The sequence below is a fragment of the Lygodium microphyllum genome, chromosome 1 (genome assembly GCF_053477565.2).
Source record: "Lygodium microphyllum isolate KBCC chromosome 1, Lygodium_microphyllum_v1.1.10, whole genome shotgun sequence".
Taxonomy (NCBI): domain Eukaryota; kingdom Viridiplantae; phylum Streptophyta; class Polypodiopsida; order Schizaeales; family Lygodiaceae; genus Lygodium; species Lygodium microphyllum.
Window position 1 is genome coordinate 75,580,674 of NC_141135.1, and position 23,538 is coordinate 75,604,211.

A 23,538-nucleotide genomic window follows, 5' to 3' on the forward strand; every position below is an offset into this window, starting at 1 on the left:
TATGCATGATGTATGTATTGGGGGGGGGGAGAGTGATAAGAGAGAGAGAGAGTCTTTGCTAGAGGCAAACTCAACCCATAAAATAAAATTCTGAGTACAATTGATCCATGGTTTGGATAGAGCTAAAGGAAAACAAACTCAGGAGGGCAGAGCTTTAGAAGCTATCTCTAAACCTAGAAATGTCAGAATCTTCACAAGACCACTTGTGACATAATAGTTCGTGTTCCTCCAAGGTTCACTTGAAAATTCAAGTTTCACAAGAGCATTGCTTTATGTGATGTTTGAGGTAATTGAACTCTACCATGTGGTTTACTGACAAAAGCATTTCTCGTGTTGGGCATTGAAGACAGTTTTGAATGCTCTGAGATAGTCGAATGCTTGTTTATGATTTACTAACAATTAGTGTTTATTTTGTGGGGCATGCATAACAGTTTTGCAGCAGGACAAGCCAGGAATTCTATTCTTGTTAGTAGGAGACAGGTATGAAAGCAAAGAATGGAAAACTTAGCGAGACCAACTAGTTATGTGGTTGCATTAAATAATTAACGTTGATTCTTTTTTCTCAATTTTTAGCAAGGCAATCCTGTTCTCAAGCACATAAAGAATGTACGATGGATCTTTGCAGACATTGTGCCAGATTACTTACTAGGTCAAAACACGTGTGCATTGTATCTCAGGTATTGGCATATTTGTACAAGCTTTTGAGGTTGCTGTATTAACTTTTTTAGAGGATGTTGTCAAGTAAGACTTTTAAGGGGAAGGTACTGTTACTGATACTCTTGTGACTGTATTATGCAGTTTGCGTTACCACCTCCTACATCCTGATTACATCTATTTTAGAATTCGTGAGCTGCAGAAAAGCTTTCGGCTGAGGGTTGTCCTATGTTATGTAGATGTGGTGAGGGGCACAACCAATGACTTGCTGTTGCTATAACATACCAGCTATGATTTGTGTTAACTTTCTGTTGCTGGGAAATTTTGTAGTCGTCTTGCTTTACCAGAGATAACCATCAAAAATAAAGGAACATAGTGATAACTTTTGTGACTGTAATCTCTGCTGATGTATATATTGCTTAGTAGAGTCCATTGCTTGCATCATTTTATGCACATAAGTCTAGTTAGCTGTTAGCTTATAAGCCTGATCATGCCTATCAGAATGTGAAGCATGATTGGTGGTAACATCTACTTTCCAAGTCAGCTTTTGAAAACATTTGATATATCAAATTTCTTAGGAGTAGCCTATATACTAGTGAATACATGCAAAAGCCCAACGGGTATAGAGTAAATATACCTCTATGCAAGTGGCAAGTGATGGACAACTGACATTTACTTTCAGTTTTGGTTTCATTAAGAGTCTGCTATATCCTTTGCTGTTGGAAACAACATATCCTACAGTTTTTAAGACCCCAAAGACTGTTTAATGTGTTGTTTGTATCTTCAAATTTTTAGCTATCAGATAGAGATTGCTTGTAAATAACATACAGAAGAGGCGTAGGCACCAGTTACTGCAGCTCCAATGAACTCATGAATCTGGTCTTCTGGTATTGTACAAGCAGCCCAGTTCTAATTCAGGTGAAAAGTTTTGTTTAATAAGATAATCTGGAGAAAAACTTCAAAATACTAGAGCGGATTTACAAATCTCTGCCAAGGGAATCTAGCATGCAATAACATGGAAAATCCATCTAGGAAAGCATGGATGATAGCTGTCATAAGATGTTATTAATACTTTTGTGAATTAGTAACAGTAGTTGTACATCCAAAAATCCATGGAGCCATTAAACAGAATAAAAAATATACTAAGATAAAACACAAATATGAAGTTAGTTGCCATGGAAAAAACACAAACATGAAGCTAGTGATGTGGACCGAAAAAAATGAGATCCCTTAATAAACAGGTGCTGATGATGGTGAAACAAAGGACAGCAATGGTACAATGCCAATAGCCACGAGTCAACCTCTCAGTTCCCCATCTGGTTTCCCACCACATGCATCTTTGTGGCTCTGCCAATGGTCGCTAAAGGTGGTTCTCTGCCAGTGGCCTTAATCGGTGCAGTATAGGTTGGAGTGTGGCCCTAAAAGAAAAGGAGTGATAAGGGGAGAGGGATGGAGGTGAGATGGCATATAAATTTATGACAAAACACAACAAAGCTCCTGGAAAAAGAGCTTCATCCACTGCTTGGATCTCTACGGCAGATAACGTCAATAATACATACAAGACTAGTTTAAAAGTACTCCTGTTAGGGGGAAGTAAGGCAAGAATACTATTTAACAGCATTTTCCCCACAGATAAAGTGAAATACAATTATCATTTGTTCAAGATGAAAACGAGTGTATCCATCACCCATTTCTATGATATATGCAGGAGGATGTGACCAAACCGCTTCATGAGGTCACAAAGACAGCCTTACTGCATGATTGCAGTCTACTGTGTGCGTGGAGGTGTATTGCAAATACTCTATCCTCTGCAAGTTTTGTGTTTTTAGAAGAGGAACAAGGGTCTGACTCTTGAAGTTTCAGTTTAGAAGAAGCTGCACGCTATCTTGAAACCATCAAAATCTACGAAAACAAGCCAGCGGATGATATTCAAGAACGCCTAGATCATGACTATTTGTCAAGGGTAAGAAACTTGACTTGTTCTAGTTCCTATGTTGATTTAGAAGACATGTGGGTTCATTTGGACTACATGGGTATTTTTGGCTACAGCTTACAGGTGCTTTGACAACAGTTAGACATGTGAACAAAACAAATGTTATTACATTAGGATCCACATTTGGGGTGAGCTATCTATTTGAGGTTCTGAATTTCTGTGTATTGCTAAGAATATGTAACTTATTGTGCTGGCAGACAATATGTAACTTATTGGTAGTGCTTGCACAACTTGTTGTGCATACTTGACTCGCAAAATAAAAACAAACAAATTGTGCCTGCAGACATTAGCTGCTATCATGGGAGCACCAATGGAGGATCTAGCACGTTGCCCGGGCATCGGGGAAAGGAAGGTATGTTCAAATTTGATTTGACTTTTACCTTAATAGGTTGGTACACTGTCTTCTGCCTTCTCTGATTGGGTTACATTATAAGAAAATCATGTATAAATCACACCAAATAAACAAAGAAAGCCTTCGTTCTTATCCACTTGTTATACTCTTTCATATAACCCATTTGTAAAGATCATCATGCATACTAAAGTGGGTTATGAATGACTTGATGAACACCCCATTTGTGGCTTCAAACACTCGTTTTGATGTGAATGCAGTCTAGATGCAGTGTCTTTGTGAGTCTTTTCATTTGCAATCATATTGCTTTTTATGGTTGGTCTTGCCTATGTCATTTGCACCTCCCCATTTCAATGTTGCTCACACACACACACACACACGTATACCTCAAGATCACTTTCCTTGGATGCAAGGTTACCACAAAGACAGCTGAGACTAAACTCATGTGAGGTTTTTTGGAGAGAATGTGCATAAGTGCAGTTTCAAGAACCATGAATGAAGCTGTTCAACAGTCCATACAAGCCGTGACATAAAGTACCAGTGATGACAATCACATCATCATCATGTGTGTCCTTAACCACAATGCATGTAAAACATCCTTTAAGGTGACAACATGCCCATTCACTGTAGTGATAAGGATTTTCCAAATATCTTTGATTGTATAAGTAGCATTGTTGGCACATGTGACAGTGCCCCCTATGTAGCATCAACCAAAGAAATAAAAAGATGCCTACATGAGGTGACGTGCTTTTCCTTTCCACCACTAGGAGCACTAGATGTGGTAGTTGCAACAACCAATGAGGCTTGTTTCTTCTTCTCCTCCACAGCCTTGCACTTGTCACATTCAAAAATCTCATGCCTTGGCTTGCGGCAGTAGTTGCATTTCTTCTTTTACTTGTCCTCTTCTTTGTGTGAAGAAGACGACGAAAAGTTACCCTTGCCCTTTTGATGGCTAGATGAAGAACCTGATGACTTCCCTTTGCCTCCATGATGAGAGGAGGCCAAAGGCTTGGTCATTCGAGGCAATAGGAGTGATTGAGACAACCCCACTCCTCTTGTAATAGAAGGGTGGTCAACTCACCAAGAGAGTACTGATGCCCATTGCCTTGAGAAACTAGTCGCAAGGTGTTAGTTTGATAGGACTGTGGAAGTCCTTCTAGCATAGTAGAGACAAGATGACTCTCGGATATCTGCTTATCAATGTTCACTAACTGGTCATGCCAATTTGTAATTCTTGTGAGATAGGTACCCATGCTGTCCCCTTCATGCATCTACTTGGAATCTAATTGCCTTCTCAAATAGGCAATGCGTGTCTTATTCGTGATTTGATAAAAAGATGTGAGCTTATTCTAAGCACTTTTCACAATCCGATATGAGTGGTTGTGCAGAATAACGAGTCTCTTGATCGAAAGAGCAATCAAAGAGTATGCTTGAGCATCACCCATATCCCAAGGTACCTAATTGGCGGTCGGAGAAGCAACAATAGTTACTCTTGAAGAGCTAGAAGTGGCAGTAGAACGAGCTGAAGTAGAAGCACCAGCACCTGTAGGTGCATTACGGCGTGCTGGCCATACCTTCCATACCTTTGAAACTATGACGATTCCCCAAAAGCCTTTCACAACCAATACATGCTTCATCATGTACAACCAAGTGGAATACTATCCAACTTGTCATTAGTAGAAAGCATCCCAAAAAACTCATTTTGATTATGTGCTAGCTTTGCACATGCTAAATACACAAATGCAGTCCAATTGCTCAAATTTGTTCAAAAATGGAGAAGGGAGCTGTCATCCCAACACCCGTGTGTGAAAAAAATGGCTAAAAAGTAAAACGAGATGAGATAGAACTTACAACCAATGTAAATGTTGATTAGATGCTATTTGGGCATTTACATGCAGAAATATTGGGCAGCAAGATGAAATTTGTCGAAATTGGAGATTGGGCAATTCAGAAAAAAATTCCCAAATTTTGTGTGCGAATGTTCGAGAGAATTACTGAATTTGCACAAATTTGATGAAGATCCATGAAATGGAAGGTGAATCCAGTAAAAGCCCCAAATTTTATGATGGAAATTTCAAGAAATTGCATAAGTTGGGCGAGTCGGTAAAAAATCTCTAAATTTTCAGGTGCCAAGCATGTGAGCTGAATTTTTTTTTCGAATGGAAAATGGCAGAAATTTTTGAAAACCCCCAAATTCAAAAGTTAGGATTTTTGCACTTTTAGGGTTTGTAAGATTTTCTGCGCAGCTAAAAGTGGTAGATATGGGCAGAGACAAGCAAGATAGATGAGAAATTGCACAAATTTCAGGAAACCCCCAAATTTAAAAATTAGGTTTTTTGCGGTTTGCCCCTCGACCAAATCTATAGAACATGGCGGCGGTGTCGGGGGTGTATGTGTCAAGCCACTAATCATTGGGGCTCAAGAAACAAGACAAGAGAGGTGAAGGAATCAAGATGAAACCAAAAGACACTAAATAAATCTTTGAAAAGAACTCCGTATATTGTGGTAGCACACACAGGTTACAAACTTTGTGTTCAAGGCGATGGCTTGGACAAAGCTCTATCAAGACGATTGCTTGAGCACACTATGCAATCTCTAAATTCTTTGCCACACCCCAATACAATGAAAAATACAATGCTTTTTTATACCATGTGAATTTGTCCAAATTTAGTACTCCCGGGCAAGCCTTTCTTCCATCTGGGCTAAAGGCATTTGGGAAGTGGTAGGTTGACTTTAGCTCTCTATAGTACAATAGTAGATCACTTCTATGATTGCTTAGGCCTTCATACATCAATGTATGCATTTTATATAGAAGTTTATTGCCTTACTCCGTCCTAAAAACAAAGGGTTTTGCCTTTTATGCCTTGCTTTTTGCTTTGGTACAGGCCTTGAGCCTGGTTGCAACTTGTTTCGTCCATAACTTTGTCATACGTACTTCGAATATGGTTGTCTAAGTACTTAAAACAATCAAAACTTAACTGTCTACAAGGCAATGTGGGAAAAATTGGGAAGAACTTCTTAGAATAGCCAAAAACATTGCTTTTTGTAAAATGTGTCACTATTTGACATTTTTGGGTCTGGATGACTTGTATGACTGAAGATAAGTCTTTGCATGTATCTAGATCATCCAAACTTCACATTAAGCTATTAGAACTTAATAATGGATATTCAAACTATTTTGGCGACCAGTTTTGAACTTAGAAAACTTGTTTGTATCTTGATTAAATCTCCCATAAGCACATATCTAAAATGCTTGTATAGGTGTCTTTCCCTTGCTTTTCCTTCACTAAATGTGCAGCCACACGATAGCGGATAGGGCTGAGGAGGTAGCGGATTGGGATGAGAGAGCGTATGTGCGGGGTTGCATGTGGCACTATGTGTAAAACTGCATGCAGGTTGCATATATAGAGAGAGAGAGAGAGAGAGAGAGAGAGAGAGAGAGAGAGAGAGAGAGAGAGAGAGATGATATATTAATGTCTACGAAAGGCCAAAATGACCTATGAGACCATGAGTTACAATCATGTGTATGATGATACAACTGTCTGGGAAAAATATGTATGTAGCACAAAGCAAAATAAGAAAGGAAACTAACTATGGCTATGTGTAAAACATAGAGCTCTATCTAGTAACAATGAGCTCCAAATGGTACAATCTCATGTGGATATGGAGGACCTAGCTCTAGCTCGAGCAATAATCCCCTGTATCCGCCTATGAAGGTGTCATCGGTGTCTATGCCGAGGCCTAGGACGTCTGGATTGGCTAAGCTAAAGGGCTTGATCAATCAGTACTCCTTGTCTGTGTGTGGACTGTGGCGGTGAGAGAGGCTCTCATGTGGACTGTGCCTGTAACTGTATTGAAGTCTTTTGAGTCTCCTTTGCAAAGAAGTCTATGAGCTACCTCTGTGAAGGGCCTCGATGTCCTGGAGCAGCTGTACTCTTGAGGCGCATGTCACGAAGCCGTCGTATCTCAAGAAGAAAGAGGCCAAGGCATCATTGATTGGTAAAATCCATGACTCTGGATAGTGGTCCAAATCCGTCTCTAAAGAGACAGTGGAAACGACCACGAACCTCATAATACGTTGGGCAGCGGCAAATATAATGCTCCTCTATCTCTGGCTCTAATTGGCATATCTAGCATATGCGCTCCTCTAGTGGGATGGATCTATATCTGCTAATCTCAATCTCTAGCTGATGTGAGGAGGTGTGCAACTGGCCAATAGTACATCTGATCCCATGGGAAAGGTGGGTGTCCATGTATCTCGGGCGAACAATAAATCCATCATCTGTAGTATGAAGGAAATGCACGCGGTAGAAAGCCATCTTTGTCCCTAGCTCCTGCCCTGGCATCAACCATGTCCGCTTGATATCCAACTGGGTAAGATCCATCCTGATGATCTTGCGGATCTCTAACCTGCTTAGATCAAGAGATGGTGAATCGAGGGAGTACTGGAAGGGGGGTAACTTGTCCATGCTAAAGCCATGCAGCTCAAACCAGGCCGACATCTGTGCATACCAACATGAAGTATCACCCTCTCTGGCAAGCTGCCTGGAGGACTCAAGGGCCAACCGTGCATTTCTGTGTCTGGGTAAGTCCCATAGGCTATGTATGTATGCGACTGATTGGGTGAGGGCCCTGCAATGACTCAGTTGATTGAAAGTCTTAATTATTGGAAATTCAACTAGGTTTGCATGTGGCCTAGTGTATGGATCGGGGGGGGGGGGGGTCTATTCTTTGCTTTAATCTTACACAAAACTCCATAACAAGTATAATTTTCTTGTTGGGCATCACACAAAGAATGCTTGTCACCAAGTTTGAGGTGAAGAGGAGGTCTCTATTGAGTAGCAGAAGAGATTGAAGTGCATTCAAAGGTGAAGAGAATGACTCTTTCTCAAAAAGTATTGAGACTTTAGACCTTTGCTAAGTCCTATGACCTCTCTTTTATGCTACTACCTTCAAAATGGCATGAAATTCGATGTGATCAGCTACTATTTAACATGTTTGCCTCCAACTTGATCACAACTCCTGTCGAAATATTCAATGAGGCTCGTCATCATCAAATGGAAGACTAGCGGTCATTGTCCAACTCCCTATAAGATTTTTATGTGTTGTACCTAAGTAGCCATGGATTTTTCTAATTGAAAATGGGAGAAATATGGTTGAGATGTGGCTATAAAGGAATCAAAGACCTAAGATAGGACAGTATCTTGTCACTATTGGCTTTCAAATTTCCAAGGCAGATTTCTCACTTTATGTGAGAAAAATAGAGAAAGGTATTATGCTACTTGTCATTTATGTTGATGATTTGATTATGACAGGTGACAGTGATGAAGATATCCTTCATGTGAAAATGCTATTGAAGCAAAAGTTTGAGATGAAGGATTTGGGAGAGTTGCGTTATTTCTTGGGCATTGAGGTGATTAGATCACCAAGTGGGATACAGCTCTTGCAGAGGCAGTATGGATTGGACATGCTGTCCAAATATGGGATGACAGGCTGCAAGCCTATTTCAGTTCCTTTGGAGCAGAATATGAAGCTGAGCACAGATGCAGGTGAGCTTCTGGAAGACCCTACTATGTACAGATGCATAGTAGGAAGTTTGAACAAGCGTGCAAGAGTACCTTTGCTAAAATGAATGACAAGAATGAGAGTACAAGGTATAACCCTAAGGTTATATAGACCTAGACACAGAAGTGTGTTTACATGGGGAAAAAGACCCTTCCCACACGAGGGTAAAAAGTGCCCATGGATAGGGTGTGTTCATGCCGCATATTTGTCCACATAGGTTGCCTAAGACTCAATCAACCAACTCTTGAGCGGGAGGAAACAAGACGTCACCTTTGTGAAGAGATGCTTTGGATAAAGATAGAGAAACATAGAGTGGATGACAAACATAGTGTGTGGAACTCAAGATGAATGAACAGACAATTTATTGCTTAATATTATACAAGTCTTGGTTGGAGGATGAGGTGAGCTGAGAGTGGTGTTAGAGATGCCAGTAACAACTTCAAGAGTGTGTCACACTTGTGATGAATTGCGAAACACAGCAGCAGCAATCCACAAGGCTGTGTCCTCCATAGTAAGTTGGATGCTGGAAGGATGGGCGATTGCAAAGTGCAAGGCAGGCAGCTGTAAAATGCAGCTCCAATGATGACAGTACAACTCAGATGAGTGGCCTGTGCAGGCACGAAATACAGCAGGTACAGCAGGAAAAATGGAGTCTGGAGCAGGATGATGGCAACAGCAGACAGCAGCTGCTAGATGTCCATGATAGGCTGGCGGTAGCTGGTTGAAGCCCTCTATTGATGGCGTGTTCTCCAACCAGGTGGCAGCAGGTAGGAGTGATGGCGACAGCTGAATGATGACCAGCAGCAGCTCCAGATGCGGTGTGGGGAGCAATGTGAGGGCTGAAGGCTGAAGTGATAGAATGAATCAGGGATAGATGGAATTCCTGTCACTGACTATATTTATAAAAGAAGTTGGTGCATTTGTCCTATTGTACAAAAATGAAGCTATGGTAATCAACAGTTAGTGCTTTTTGGGACTATTTTAAGGAGAATAAAACAGGGGTTACTGCACTGCAAATCTAGAATAGTGAAAATCCTTAATCTTAGGGGCTTGACATCTCTTGTCAAGCCCAAAAAGTGTGCCAAAGATAGTAAGTCATGTCTGTACCTCTTTTATTCCAAAAGATCCCACCCAAAGAAACTAAGGCATTGGACCAGGGGTGCAATGATGCACTGCCCAAGGGCCTCCCATGATGGTGATAGATCATCTTTCGAGTAGCCCAAGTTAATGGATCTTACATTTTTATTTTATTTTCTTTTCATGGTAATATACGAACTACATGCCTCAATATTTTTACATCCTCTATGAAACGAATAGTTGCAAGATAAGGATTGGATGAAGAGTCATAGTTGAAGATAATGATGAGCTACATGAGGGTATGTTGAGATAGTAGTATCGCCATGGTAGACTGCCATAGTAATGATGTGTTGCGAATATGGTGGATCCAAGTCAGCCTCTATTTGATGAGGTAAAAGGGAGAGGTATGAACATATGCAAGGAGTTTTCATCTCTAATGGGTACTTGCTTTCACAAGTTTTCCCCCAACCCAAAGTGCTATGTTTCATATAAACACAATGCCAATGCATGGGTGATGCAAAAGGAAATGCAATGGGCCATGCTCAAATAGAATGCTATGCAAAGTATAGTGGTACTACAGTCCACTTGAGCATCCCCTTTGGCGGAATCATTCACTTTGGCCAAGTAGCCTTTTACAAGTATGATCATCAAGATGCAAATGGATAATGATACAAATACGTATGCAAGGTAATCACCAAAATGGATAAGCACCAAAGGAAAAGGCTGCTCCCTCTCACCATTAGCTAGTGGAAGGGGAAGGTATGGGAGCCCCCTCTCCCATCATGCTGATGTCGAAGAGGGTGTATTAATGTTGATCCGCTAATAAAGGGACCGAAGGGTTAGGAAGTTGACTGGTCAATATGTGTCATTGCGATCGTCAAACGATGGCACAAACTCTAGGAAAATGGTTGTGAGAGTGCGCAACGGAAAGGAAAGCGAGCACTGAGAGGAGATAGGAAGAGAATGTAGGTGAGAGAAGGAACAATCTGACTGCAATGGCTGAAAGGTAAAAGGCTGCAATGGTCAGCCCCAACGTGTAGCTCCATGTGTCAGTGTGGGCACCGGAGGGTAATAGGGGGATGAGAGAATGAGGAGGATTGGCTGATCACGAAGGATTAATGATGGATAGTGAGAGTGAGAGGGTAGATTGCCTATAAATAAGCAAATTGGGGCCACAATTGGCAATAAATTGGCTAGGCCCTTAATGTGGGTGCCCAAGACATCCTATAGTGCCCGAAAAGAAATGTACTAATATGCCCTTTATCTTAAGTGCCTAAAGCACATAAAATGATAGACAAACACAATGTTGGAGCTTCTAATGTCCTTATCTAACTCAGATTGAGGCTCATAGGCACAAGATTACTATATAAGACACACGTTTGTGAACACCTCCTCTCAGGTCTTGATCTAGCAAAAGATGGATCTAAGGGTGGCAAGAAGAGTGCCAACATCAATGATGTTTGTCAATGAAGAATGCTAGCCAAGGAGCAAGACCTCCTCTCCAGATAAAAATCCAATCCAAGAGAAGGTTAATGCAGGCCAAGGGAAAGAGATAGGTCTTGAGTATATCACTCTAGAAAATTCCAGTCAAGGATAGGTGAGCCAAGTCTTTGACTCAAATGTGAGACAATAACGAGGAACTATTGAAGGCGCCATAGCTTGTATAGAAATAGTAGGGATTAAGGATTGAGCGGAAGGGGATGGTGGCTTGATGATGAAGGAAAGAGGTCACCGCATAAAGAGAGGCATAAAGTAGCTTGTGATCCCTAAAGAAACTCCTCACAATCCTTGGAATCCCCCTCTGAAATACAAAGGGCTAGGGAATCCTTAGCCATATCATCGATATCATCTCCCTTTGAGAGAGATGGGAGATACAAGGGAATCACTAGAGGAGATGGTGGGGGATGGGATGGAACGTGTGGGAGATATGGTGCACAATCTAGAACAAGTGCAACAATGGAAATTTGCCTTAGAGGGCCTTGCACACAATGGAAGGGGATTGGAGCATATATAGCCTCTTGTCACAAGAATAGCTACTGTAGAAGAATCCTCATCAAAGACTGCTTGCTCGGTGAAGACAACTTGAGTTCCAAGTCTAGTAAGGCCATAAACTGAGAGGAGTGGGAATCCCAAGTTCAGAACATGTAGGACTTTTGAAATAGAGCTTGATGGATAGTCAGGTTGTGAGTGCATAGCAGAAGAGGGACATGAACATAGAGAGAAAAGGAGAAGATAAAGGCAATAGGAATGGAAATGAAATTTGCATTGGATTTTGAAAGAAACTTGAATACAATGATAGACTGATCAGTCCTTGCATGCAGCCCAAGGTGTCAATGAGGGCATTGGATCAGGTTGATGATGATGGTAGCACCGAAGATGGAGATAGAGTGTGCAACTTGCAAAAGCTAGAAGAGAATAATCTGTCTTAGCCTGTGGTGTTATATATACCCAAATATCTCCAAATCTGGCTGATCAATTGCAAGGGAGTGCATTAAATGTAGTAGGCTAGCTAAATTTGGTTGACCAACCCGAATTGGGAACAAAGATGTTGATTGGTAGTCTTGGACATGTCGTAATCATTGGGGGCTACATAATCTTTGCAAGGGCAAGGAAAAGTGGTTGCCCATGTAGTGTGAATACACTTGACACCGACTGAGAAAGAAATGCACATAGAACTGAGTGGAAATGATAGTTAGAACTCCAATGTCTCCATCAGACTCTGAAAGAGCTCATAACCAGGAGATGACAAACAGATACAATAAAATAGCAGGTTAACATCCCCTCTCAGATCTTGGGAGTGTCTGAAGACCCAACAACCTCATATGATGAAGCATAGAAACTTGTGGAAGAGGCTTTGTAAAGAGATCTGTTGCATTGCCCTTTGTGGGACAGTAGGGTACCACTAACTCAGATCAACTCTTGAACAAAGTGATACTGAATATCTATGTGCGTTGTGCGAGTATGAAACATAGGGTTCTTTGCTAGAGCTAAGGCACTTTGGTGATCCATGCGTAGCTGTGTGGGTCTTATGTGTGGAAGGCCAATCCCCACCAACAAGCGATGAAGCCAACTTGGACTCAGGGTCCATGGGGCAAGAAATAGGCCGATAGTCGGCCATACCAAACTTCGAAAGAAGCTCAAAGATGTACCTATACTAGAGATGAAAATGCCATGTGCCATTTGATAGATCTCAAGACTAAGAAGTCAAGCTCATCATGTTGAACTCTTGCTAAAGATCTCTCGAGTTTGATCAACCTCCTGTGAGTCACTCCCTTTGATAATCAAGTCATCCATAGATGACTACAACACGTGTCACCCACAACCTTATAATAAAGGTTGGGGTTATGATTTGATTGATGGAAGCCACTCTGTAAGAAGAATCGATCAATCCCTAGGAGCTTCCTTCAGGCCATAGAGAGCCACTCTGGTACCGAGCCTTGGAGCTTGCTTCAAGCTATAGAGAGCCTTTCGCAATCTGCAAGCCTAAACCATTGGGGTTTAGAGAATATGAATTTATAGATGCAAGACAAAAAGAAATTGTAGGCAAGAGAAGTATGCAAGAGGGAAATCACATTGTATCCCGCATTACTTACAAAGAGCCTTTGCTTCAATCTCTGTACAATTCCACTGCCACTTTTTAGACTTACAACCTTGTGACCAAGATGATAGCTTAGCCAAACAACACTTTTGAGATGATAGCTTAGGCCCAACACTTGAGTCCAAAAGCTTTAGTGATTGCAATACATCAATCTCAACACAAACATTGCATGTAGGACCTCAAAACAGGTTTGATATAACCCTATGACACACTTGAATCAAACCAGCCCAAAGAATAGTGCATTCCTTGAGCAAATGCCTCAAAACTCTTGTATTTTCAGCCTAAAATATCTGCACTCTTTTACCTATAGTAGTAGGAAAAGAGAGAACCAAAACTGTCCACAAAAACCCTCTTTTCAGATACTCAACACGCAAGAGAGAGCATCTGAATCGAGATAAGATCCTTTGTAAACTCTCAGTTCAGCACTTCAGCTGTTCAAATCTTTGTATAATAGCAGTACAACAGTCCCAAATCTGTCACAAACATTCATCCACACACATATTGAAGGTTTGTCCTTGTGTTGGCCTTGCTTTCTCCTCCTTCCTGAGTTTTCAGCAGACAAAAAACATGCTTTCCTTGTCAGCTTGCCCTGCCCTGTAGGCGCCAGTCCTCAGCCCAAAATTTGCGACGAAATTTATGGGGCTGCTCGTGGAGACAATTGCTACAACTTTCAGCGCTCAAACTTTGGTCTTGGACATTTAAAAGACCACTTAGGTGTCTAGCAAGGGGTACATGACATATATTGTTCCAATTGACATGTGAAATGACTTTAAAACTCTTGATATACATTGGTAGATCAATTACAGCTCTCTTGCACACTGATAGACACATCCCATAGGTATATACATGAAATATTGGTAGGAATAGAAATCCTTTAAGGTTTCAACCCATAGACACGGGGTATCGTGAGATCCACCCCCTCTAAATTGTACATCTTTTGGCATGTGCCACCTTGTCTTGCTCTTCTGTAGGCTCAAAGTCTTTCTCATCTTCCTCATCTTCCACCATATCATCATTCTCATCCTCTTAAAATGCTTTCCTGTGTAGACTTTTCTTCATGCTCCTCCTTCATATAGGTGTCTTAACTCTCTTCGTTTGAACAACTTGACCCTCTTCCCTACAATTGGTATTGTCAAATTAGTAGAGCATATGTGGCATTATCATAGGCATGCTTCACAACATATTCACAACATATGGACCAAACCATCTTTTGGAAACCTTTCTAATGGTACTATGCTGAATATCAATATTACTATCATACACTAGTACCCAGTCACCTTTATCAAAGGCTCTTTGTCTCACCCTGTGTCTTTTGTCAAACCTCTCTTTGTTGTGAAGTCTAGTCTCTTTCAGTCTTTGCATTGCAATCTCCATGTCTTTAGGTCTTCTTTCTAATTGGTGGATTCTAAGAGCTAAGAGCACTTTCTTGCTCATTCTTCCCTCCCATGGCAAAACACACTCCATGTAGTAGCCACTGTCTCTATAGGCATAATCCGCTTTGTCCATACATAAGCTCTACTAGCATGTATCCTATAATTGCACTGTGTGTAGTTTGATTAGCCCATAAAGCATAAGGAAGCAAATGCGGCTACTCTTGTACTCTACGTCCGCATGTCTTTGCCAAAGCTTTGACAAGGAGGATGCACTCTTTCACTTTTACCATTTTCTTTTGGATTATGTTTTGTCAAATGCAAATTTAATCCCCAATTTAGAGAAAAAGTTTCTAGTTGCATCAAGCTCTCCTCTATGTGCAGTGACTTTCCCAATATATCCATACTTGCAAAATACATCCTCCAAAAGAAACTTGCAAATTGCATTGATGGTTTTTGTGCTCAAAGTTCGGCTTTTATCTTGGTTAGTTAGATCCTCTTGTGCAAACACTATGTATCTCATCAGCCACAGACCTATAGATATAATCACAAGATCAACAACAAACTTATAATGTATGGAAAGAGGATATCTAGGATACAAACTATCTCTATGCCTCATTGAAGAGTATATTTGACATGTCTTGCAAGACTCCACAAATTGAGTTACGTCCCTATATATAGCTTTCCAACAATAATATTCCTTGATCTTCTCAAAAGTTGCCCTTACACCCCAATGACTAGCCCATAAGCTTTCGTGAAAGTCCTTCATAATCTACAGTTGCGTAGCCTTGCCACAAAGTATCTATAGTTGGAAACCTTTCTTCTTCTTCAGATGCTTCCATTGAGACCCATTTTTCAAGAAATAATTATATGCTTTTCTTTGGATTCTTTACCCAATCATCTCTTTTAGTCAAAGTTTTCAAATCTTGGCCAATTTGTAACCATTCTCCTTCATACAATTCTTTTGCAAAGGTCTCTACTAAAGATACATGACATTCATGATCAACTGAAGTGGCTGAAATTTTAGCCTTACTATTCTTTGCCAACAAACTCTTTTCATCCTCATATATGGCTCTAGATAACATTTTTGCCATTAGATTCTCTTTTCTTGCAATGTGTCAAAACTGTGGATTTATTGATTTGATATGTGCAATCCATCTTAGCATAGCTATATTTGGGGTCGAACAACTAGTAATCATCCCTGATAGAGGCAAGCAATCGGTCTCCACTATTATTGGTGCTCCAATGAAATATTCTTTATCACACTTTAGGGCTATCACAACTCCCCACAACTCTCTCTTTATTTGCAGGTATCTTCTTTGTTTCTCATTCAGTACCTTTGCTCCATACTTGACTACATACCTATTAACCTCTTTATTATCTTGTCCAACAGCCCTACTAATGCCAATTGGACTAGTATCAACAGTAATGATAATAGGTCTTCCACATGTATAATTCTCTTTCCTTAGAGTAGGCGCACTCCTCAATAACTTCTTCAATTTTCTCATGGCCTTCCCTTTTCTTTTAAATTCCAGCTTGAAGTTCTTAAAATTTTATGACCAAAATTTAGGGCTTTTCATGTTAGCATGCTCCATCATCCAATCAAGATCTTTGATTATGCGTTCAAGATCGCTTGGATGCTTGGACATCGACCGCAATTTCCTTGATATTGACATTTTGGTAGGGGAGGCTTAAATCCTGTTTGAAAAATACAAAAAATAAAGATGATATTAAAACTTTAAAGAGAATGAAACTTATTATATAAAAATTAGTTAAAAATTAGGTGATAACGAATTAGACACTGGCCAAGCATATGAATGCGATAAGACCTTTCTGTAAGTTATTAAATAGTTGTGTGGGGTTCTTTGCTTGGATTTAAATGCGAACTAAGTTCATTTTTTTGGAAAAAAAATTTACTTTTCTCCCAATTCTCAAAGGAGTTGTAACCACTTTACACACGATCTTTGAGTTGAACGTGAAAGCTATACCTATGTATTCGGCATCTAGTCATGTGCCTAGTGCCTTTGAGCCATGTTGGCCTTTTCAGCCTCTGAGCCATGTACATGCACCTTTGAACCATGCCTTACTTTAGGTACTTGAGCTTATTGGTAGACCATGTCATAACCATCCTTATATTGCATCTCTTTGATTTGAGTCTCTCCTTTCCGGAATCATTGGATGGGATTAGACACTACCTCTTCGAGGTAAGACCTTCCTATTTTTTCAATGTTTCGTGTCACGGGCTCAATCACCCATGACCCAAAAGGGGTTTATTAGTTATTATTCATCCCTGTGTGTGAACACATGGTATTGTGCATAAGAGTGTGTATTTAGGTGTGAACACCTTTTACACCACTTAGCATTAAATAAGAATCAAAAGGGTTAGGTATACACCTTAGCCTATTTAATCAGGCCCCAGTTGTTGCACTTTCACTATCATGCTTATTACTATCAATCTATCTTTCAGTGTGCAAGAGTTCTCTCTCTCTCTCTCTCTCTCTCTCTCTCTCTCTCTCTCTCTCTCTCTCTCTCTCTCCAATTGAGAAACCCTTCACCCGCAGTTTGCGTTTTTGCGTTTTGCGTTTATGGTTTGTAGCCCCAAAAAGGGGCGCCATCCTAGAGTGACTGTGCCTATTTATAGGCCACTCTCTCATTCATTCCTCATGACTGATTCATTCAGTCCGTTACCTCTTCTCTCTAGTCTCTCCACTACCCTCACACCCCTTCAGGAGGACATTGCGGTTTGTGGTTCGTGGTTGTCTTGATCATCTTCCTTGTGCTACGGCACCCTTGTTCCCTTGTATCACATTCACTCTATGATTGAGAACTCCATCATTCCATTCATCAAAGTTTCTTCTCTTCTCCATGTTTGCCGAGTTTACTCTGTTAGCAGATTAGTCAGCTTAGGGTGAGTCTGTGCTGCAGAGGCTGTGGTATTTTTTAATAGTATTTTTTTCTGGCATTTTTTGGTGCCCTTTTTAGGGCTAGGGAGCATTTAATGCTCCCCCCATTTTATACCTATATAGTGTTGGGGCTCCTCCTCCTTTTATGTACTGCAGCCATCATTTGTGGATTCTTCTGAGGAGAGAGGAGCCGGTGCCAGGGTGCCCACACAGCCAGTGACTCACTATTGTATGCTGCTGTCTCGTGTTCGATATGCATTCCGTTTCCCGAGCATACATTTGAGTTCTCATCTATATTTGTGTTTATTCATTTATTCTTTCTCTTGTCTTGTGTTTCAGCAGTTTATTTCAGCATTTTGTTTTGTGCTCGTGGTTTGGCTGTGTTTCCTCTCCCAATCCCTTCTTTTCTCTACTTCTTTTTTAAATCCTCTCCAGATGGCTCCTCCATGCACATCCATTGATGACAAGCTCCATGGACCCAATTATTACATGTGGAGTGCAGTGATGAAGACTTGGTTTATTCAGAAGCGGTTATGGTACGTGGTTAACGGAGCTGTGGCACATCCTCAACAACCTTCTGGGTCTTGGTCAACTCCACACGAGCATTGGAAGAGAGTTTGGAATCATCCCTCACCGAGGGCCTGTTAATCTCCTGCATCACCAGTTCCGCCAAATCATAAGACTCTAAAATGGCCAACATCATCATCCGCCAGATGCAGTAATTGTCACCATCAAGCTTTTGATTTGGTGGAAGAATTGGTAGAACAGGCACCTTCCTATCCATGATCGCCTAGAACTCCAAATTAGTCTTTGTAGACATGCTAACCTGCAATACCTGCACAAACGCAAAATCAGCCCCCTTTGACTGTGAAAACATAGCCTTCTAGGGCTGGTTCCTCCGCTGCCCAAACCTTCTTCACTTGTCGGAGGCGATGAAAAGGTAAAATCTGCAATGGAAGGCATCAAACGCAGCCTTCCTCCCCTTCGAATAGCAATAACCTATAGCAAATTTACTGATTAGACTCCTTTTCTGCACGCCCACGCTCGCTTCAGCCTGTGCAGCCCTCCCGCTTGCCCTCGAATCTTGGAAACACAGCCTTGTGTCGCGCTAAAATCTCCTCTTCAGATAGGTTCAGCCTTCATTCAGTCCATCTTCACTGCTCTGATACCATGTCAGAGTGTAGCGATGCGGAAGCGTAGGACAAAGACTGAGAGAGAGTGAACACAGAGAGAAGAGAGAGAGAGAAAAGGAGACAGTGTAAATGTAGAAAATCTGCGGTGTAGTATGTTGTATAAGAGTGCAGAAATACACAAGGGAGCAGAGGAAATATCTGTGTATCCAACTTGATGACCTCGATCTCCATCAGCCCGAGCACAATCTGTCTCAGCCAATAGATCTCAATATCAGAATGAATAATGTGTCAACAATGTGCTGGAGGACTGCTTTATAAAGCAGAAATAAAAGGCATAAAAATAAACAGGTCGGTTGTAATAAATGCAGCCGATTGCAATAAAATAATGCCAAATAATTGTTCGATTGCATTGCAGGCTGCCATGTGGCACTTGCGCAGTCTGCTGACGTGGCACTGTACTCTGCCTGCTGCTGACGTGGATCGAGGTCATCAAGTTGGATACATACGCAAATATTTCCTTTGCTCCCTTGTGTATTTCTGCACTCTTATACAGCATACTACACTGCAGATTTTCTGCGTTTACACCGTCTCCTTTTCTCTCTCTCTCTTCTCTGTGTGTTCACTCTCTCTCAGTCTTTGTCCTATGCTTCCGCATCGCTGCACTCTAACATGACAAATCTGCAAGATTATCCTCCGTCTTGTAGTACTCCACATCAATGGTCCCATCCAGAAGCTTCTCCCGAATGAAGTGATACTGGATCTTAATGTGCTTCGTCTGGGCATGGAATACAGGATTCTGTACCAAGGGAATGCAACTCTCATTGTCGCACCGCAGAAGAGTAGGACGAGTCTGGGGGCAGCCAAGCTTCTCCAACAATCTCCGAAGCCACATAACCTCACATGTGGTGGAAGATGCAGCTTGATACTCCACCTCAATAGAAGAAAGGGCTACCGTGGGCTGCTTCTTGCTACTCCAATAGATAACACCTGACATGTTATCAAAGCTGGATTTGCTTAAACAGTGGCAAAGATCCTCCACTCCAGTGAAGGCAAAGACCGGTGGCGGGTTCGGCTTCCACTTCTCTCCTTCCGCTGCATCAAAATCTCGTTTTTGCAGATTTCTGGTATTTTAGCTTGTTGCCCATACCCCTTTCGCGGAGGACATTGCAATCTTAGCTGTCCCTTGTTGTCATCTACAGTTAGGCGCCTGTTTCCAGCCTTCCACCTGCAGTTTGCAGTTGTTTACAGCAAAGCAACTGTTGTTGATCACTCTCCATTCAGAAAACAATCTGGTTTTTGCAGATTTCAGGTGTTCCAACTTGCTGTCCACACCCCGTTCGCGGAGGACATCTCAGCCGAAGCTGTCCATTGCTGTCTCCATCAGTTGGCGCCTGATTTCCAGCCCTCTTCACGCAGTTTGGAGCTGATTTGAGTTAGGCGAGTGCTGTTCCTATGCAGACCTTCTACTGTACAGCTTGCCACATCATCACAGTCCTGCTGCCTACGTTTTCAGTCTTTCTCTCTCCTGCAAGCTGTCCTGCCTGCGTTCTTAGTCTTTCTCTCTCTTGCAAGCTGTCCTGCCTACGTTTTTAGTCTTTCTCTCACCTGCTGCCTGCGTTTTTAGTCTTTCTCTCTCCTCACCTGTGTTTTTTTCCTGGTTGCAACCTCTTACTGTTGATCGCATCCTCCTCCCACTGGTAGCTTACTTCCAACCCTTCCACTACCCTCCCACCCCTTGAGGTGGACATTGCGGTTCATGCTTCACACTGCCCTCACACCCCTTGAGGCGGACATTGCGGTTCGTGGTTCATGGTGGCTGACCTCTTTCTTCTTCAGCAAGGCACACTGGTATCCATGGCTTCTTTACCAACAGATGACCAGACTATTGGGTGCTCCTATTGTGGTATCACCGGCCACACCACCAATGCTTGCCGACTTCGACCTTTGCTCCCCACCCCCCCAGAGTATATGCGTCTTCCACCAGGCACTCCTTGTGCCACCTCTCCTTTCTGGGCCACAGTGATCATTTAGAATTGGGTATCAGAGTACTATGCTTAAGGCCATAAGACCCATCCGATGCGCACTAAGTCCTTTCGAGCACATGGAGGATCGATTGGCGCTATGATCTCCTGGAGATCATCGCAATGCCAGTGGGAGTCTTCTCCCACTTATTTTTAGGTACAGTGGCTTCCACGACCTATGGATCTGCTGTCCGCTCCATTGAGAGACAATGATTGTTTGATACCGTCTCCTCGTCAGTCTGCTCCTTTGAGAGACAGTGGCCGCTCGACTCCTTTTCTTCGGCTATCCAGTCTGTTCCACTGAGAGACAGCGACTGTTGCCCACCTCTTGCTCATTCTGAGCCCCACCCTTCCCCACCCTCGACTACTCAGGTTCGAGAGGCTACCTTTGGAGCTCTTCGGCACCCCAGATACCTTCTTCGGCACGACCGGCGGCACTTCCTTCGTCATCAGACATTTCAGAGTCCGTGATCCATGAGTTTTTGGATTCCCTATCTACTTCAGAGGGGGATTCAAAGGGGGATGTTATTTCTTTGCCCTCTCTTTATGAAGTTCTTCACCCATCCTCTACTTTCTTGGGGTGGCTGTCTTCGACTAGTTATCTCTTCTATTGATGCCCAGGATCTTCAGGTACCACCTAGATCGGGAGCTCTGAGGTTCAGCCGCGACTTGGTGACGAGGCCTTCGTATTCCTTCCAGCATGGATGCACGGAGCTAGTGGCTTCTCTCCCGAGGTTGTGTTTCGGGTTCTCCAGTTCTTTTGTCTACTGGCCTTTACTGTAGGTTCCCTTTCCGGTGGAAATCTTGGATCTTAGGGATCCTCTACATCTTCTTGCTCCTCTTCTTCTTCTTGCCTTGTTCACTTGGGCAGCATGGAGCCAACTCCCACGATTGAGTACGGGCATATCCATATGGTTCTTGGCGCCACACAAAGTTCGACATTCCTCCTATGCATTGCATGTTTTCATCATCTTTGTACTAGTGCGCTTGGGCAAGTGAACAATTTCCCCACGAGGGACACTGTCCAAGTGGCACCTGTTGCATGAGCATTCTTCAGCATGTAGCATTGCATCTCCCCGTCACTCTTCTCTTGTTTCCCTTTTTGGGCCTGAGAGGGGCATTGAAAAACCCTTCACCCTTCACCCACAGTTTGGGTTTTTGCATTTTTGTGTTTTTGCGTTTTGCATTTAGGGTTTGCAGCCCAAAAAAGGGGCGCCATCTTAGACTGACTGTGCCTATTTATAGGCCACTCTCTCATTCATTCCTCACGGCTGATTCATTCAGTCTGTCAGCTCTCTCTCCAGCCTCTCCACTACCCTCACACCCCTTCAGGAGGACATTGCGGTTCGTGGTTTATGGCTGTCTTCATCATCTTCCTTGTGCTATGGCACCCTTGTTCCCTTGTATCACATTCACTCCATGATTGAGAACTCCATTCCATTCATCAAAGTTTCTTCTCTTCTCTCTTCTCTTCTCCTTGTTTGCTGAGTTCACTCCGTGTTCCTCCCCGCCAACCCTATTTGTCTCACTGGTACGTCATCTTTTGAACCCCCTCCCCCCCCCCCCCCCCCCACAACACATGGAGCTCCATCTGCCATAGTCTGCTGGTCCATCTTTGCAAGCTCTAGAGTCTGTACCCAACATGAATGACTTATCATCAATACCTATTGTGCAGGTGGAATTCTAGTTGTGTGCTTCTCGACAAGTAGGCTGATTAGTAGAGACCTCTGTCAAGAGTAATCCCTGAATGATATTTGCTACAGTGCTTAAAGGAGCCCCTTCTGATGGTCCTTTTGTGAGATTTTTTAATGTGGTGGTTGTTTTGTGTGGGGAGAAGCATGGAGGGAGGTGATTAAAGCAGCTATTCTTGTATTGAGCAGGTGAAGCGCTTGTATGATACATTCCATGAACCTTTCCGAAGGACCTTCAAGCATGTTCGGTCTAGTACAACAGAAATGCGAACCACCGAATCTCAGCAGGGACACAGTGAAGATCAAGGACCTCAGAAAGTCTCTGCTAAAACTCCGGAGAATTTTGTGCGCAAGGCTTTGGAGGCTCTTTATGCTAAGCACGGAGCACAATTGAGAGTCCAGAAATCAGGATCTGCTGATGGTGCTTCAACAGAAAACATTGAAGAAAGGGACATTCCATCTGATGTAGATAAAAGCAACAATACTGAATAGCGGTGTCCTAGAGCCCTGTCAATTGTAAGCTTGTTTCTTTACCACAGAGCCAGTACCAGCTAAGAAGAACGTGGTGTTATTTGGATATGAATTTTGTACTAAAACATTGTCTGGTAGCCATAGTAATCAAATGGGTAAGAACTACAAATCCCATTGTAGCTCAAATTAAATTTATATTTGGGAAATCCGGAGTTTCATAGAGCACTATTGTGAGCCAGAAGTTTCCTTCCAATTGATATCTTTGACAAGTTGCTCCATGATAGGTTTTGTTCTTGGAAAATCCATGTGTGTGTTGTCTTTTAGGGGCTGCAGGAGGAGGTGCTGGGAGTTGACAATATCTAATAATGTCTTAAGTTACCCATTAGCAAAAACTTTTGATAGTCATAGAGTCCTTTTTCCCTCTGAGAAATGTTTCTTGACAATAGTTTATAAGTTTGTATGTATACAAGGATGTGATGCACTTAGTGTGATATCTTGTAGCTGTAAGTTATACGCTTGACTTGGATTCCGTGTCCTACATTGTACAATACAACAATGAAGATGCTAGTTAATCATGCCTAAATCGAGAGGAAGGTTGCTTCTAGTTCAGATGCATTTTTAACAGTAAGCCAGTTAAGGATGACCAACTTTTGAACAGATTCCAGACTGATGGAAAATGGCTTGTGCAGTCTTTCAGGTATTGAGGATCAAGA

The 23,538-nt window shown here is 42.1% G+C and overlaps 1 protein-coding gene and 1 pseudogene across 1 annotated transcript in view; one reads left to right on the forward strand and one right to left on the reverse strand.

Annotated features, from left to right (window-relative positions):
* Positions 1-23,031, forward strand: part of LOC148041274 (DNA excision repair protein ERCC-1-like) — a 31,435-nt gene extending 8,404 nt beyond the window's left edge. Inside the window, exons 2-9 of the mRNA XM_087678807.1 lie at positions 432-480; positions 574-677; positions 799-898; positions 2,363-2,439; positions 2,518-2,617; positions 2,704-2,775; positions 2,931-2,999; positions 22,544-23,031. Coding sequence (XP_087534933.1) covers positions 432-480; positions 574-677; positions 799-898; positions 2,363-2,439; positions 2,518-2,617; positions 2,704-2,775; positions 2,931-2,999; positions 22,544-22,846 — 874 coding nt within the window. The 3' untranslated portion in view covers positions 22,847-23,031. The remainder of the gene's footprint in view (positions 1-431; positions 481-573; positions 678-798; positions 899-2,362; positions 2,440-2,517; positions 2,618-2,703; positions 2,776-2,930; positions 3,000-22,543) is intronic.
* LOC148041275 (uncharacterized) lies at positions 6,470-14,244 on the reverse strand (annotated as a pseudogene).
* Positions 23,032-23,538: the final 507 nt, after the last annotated feature.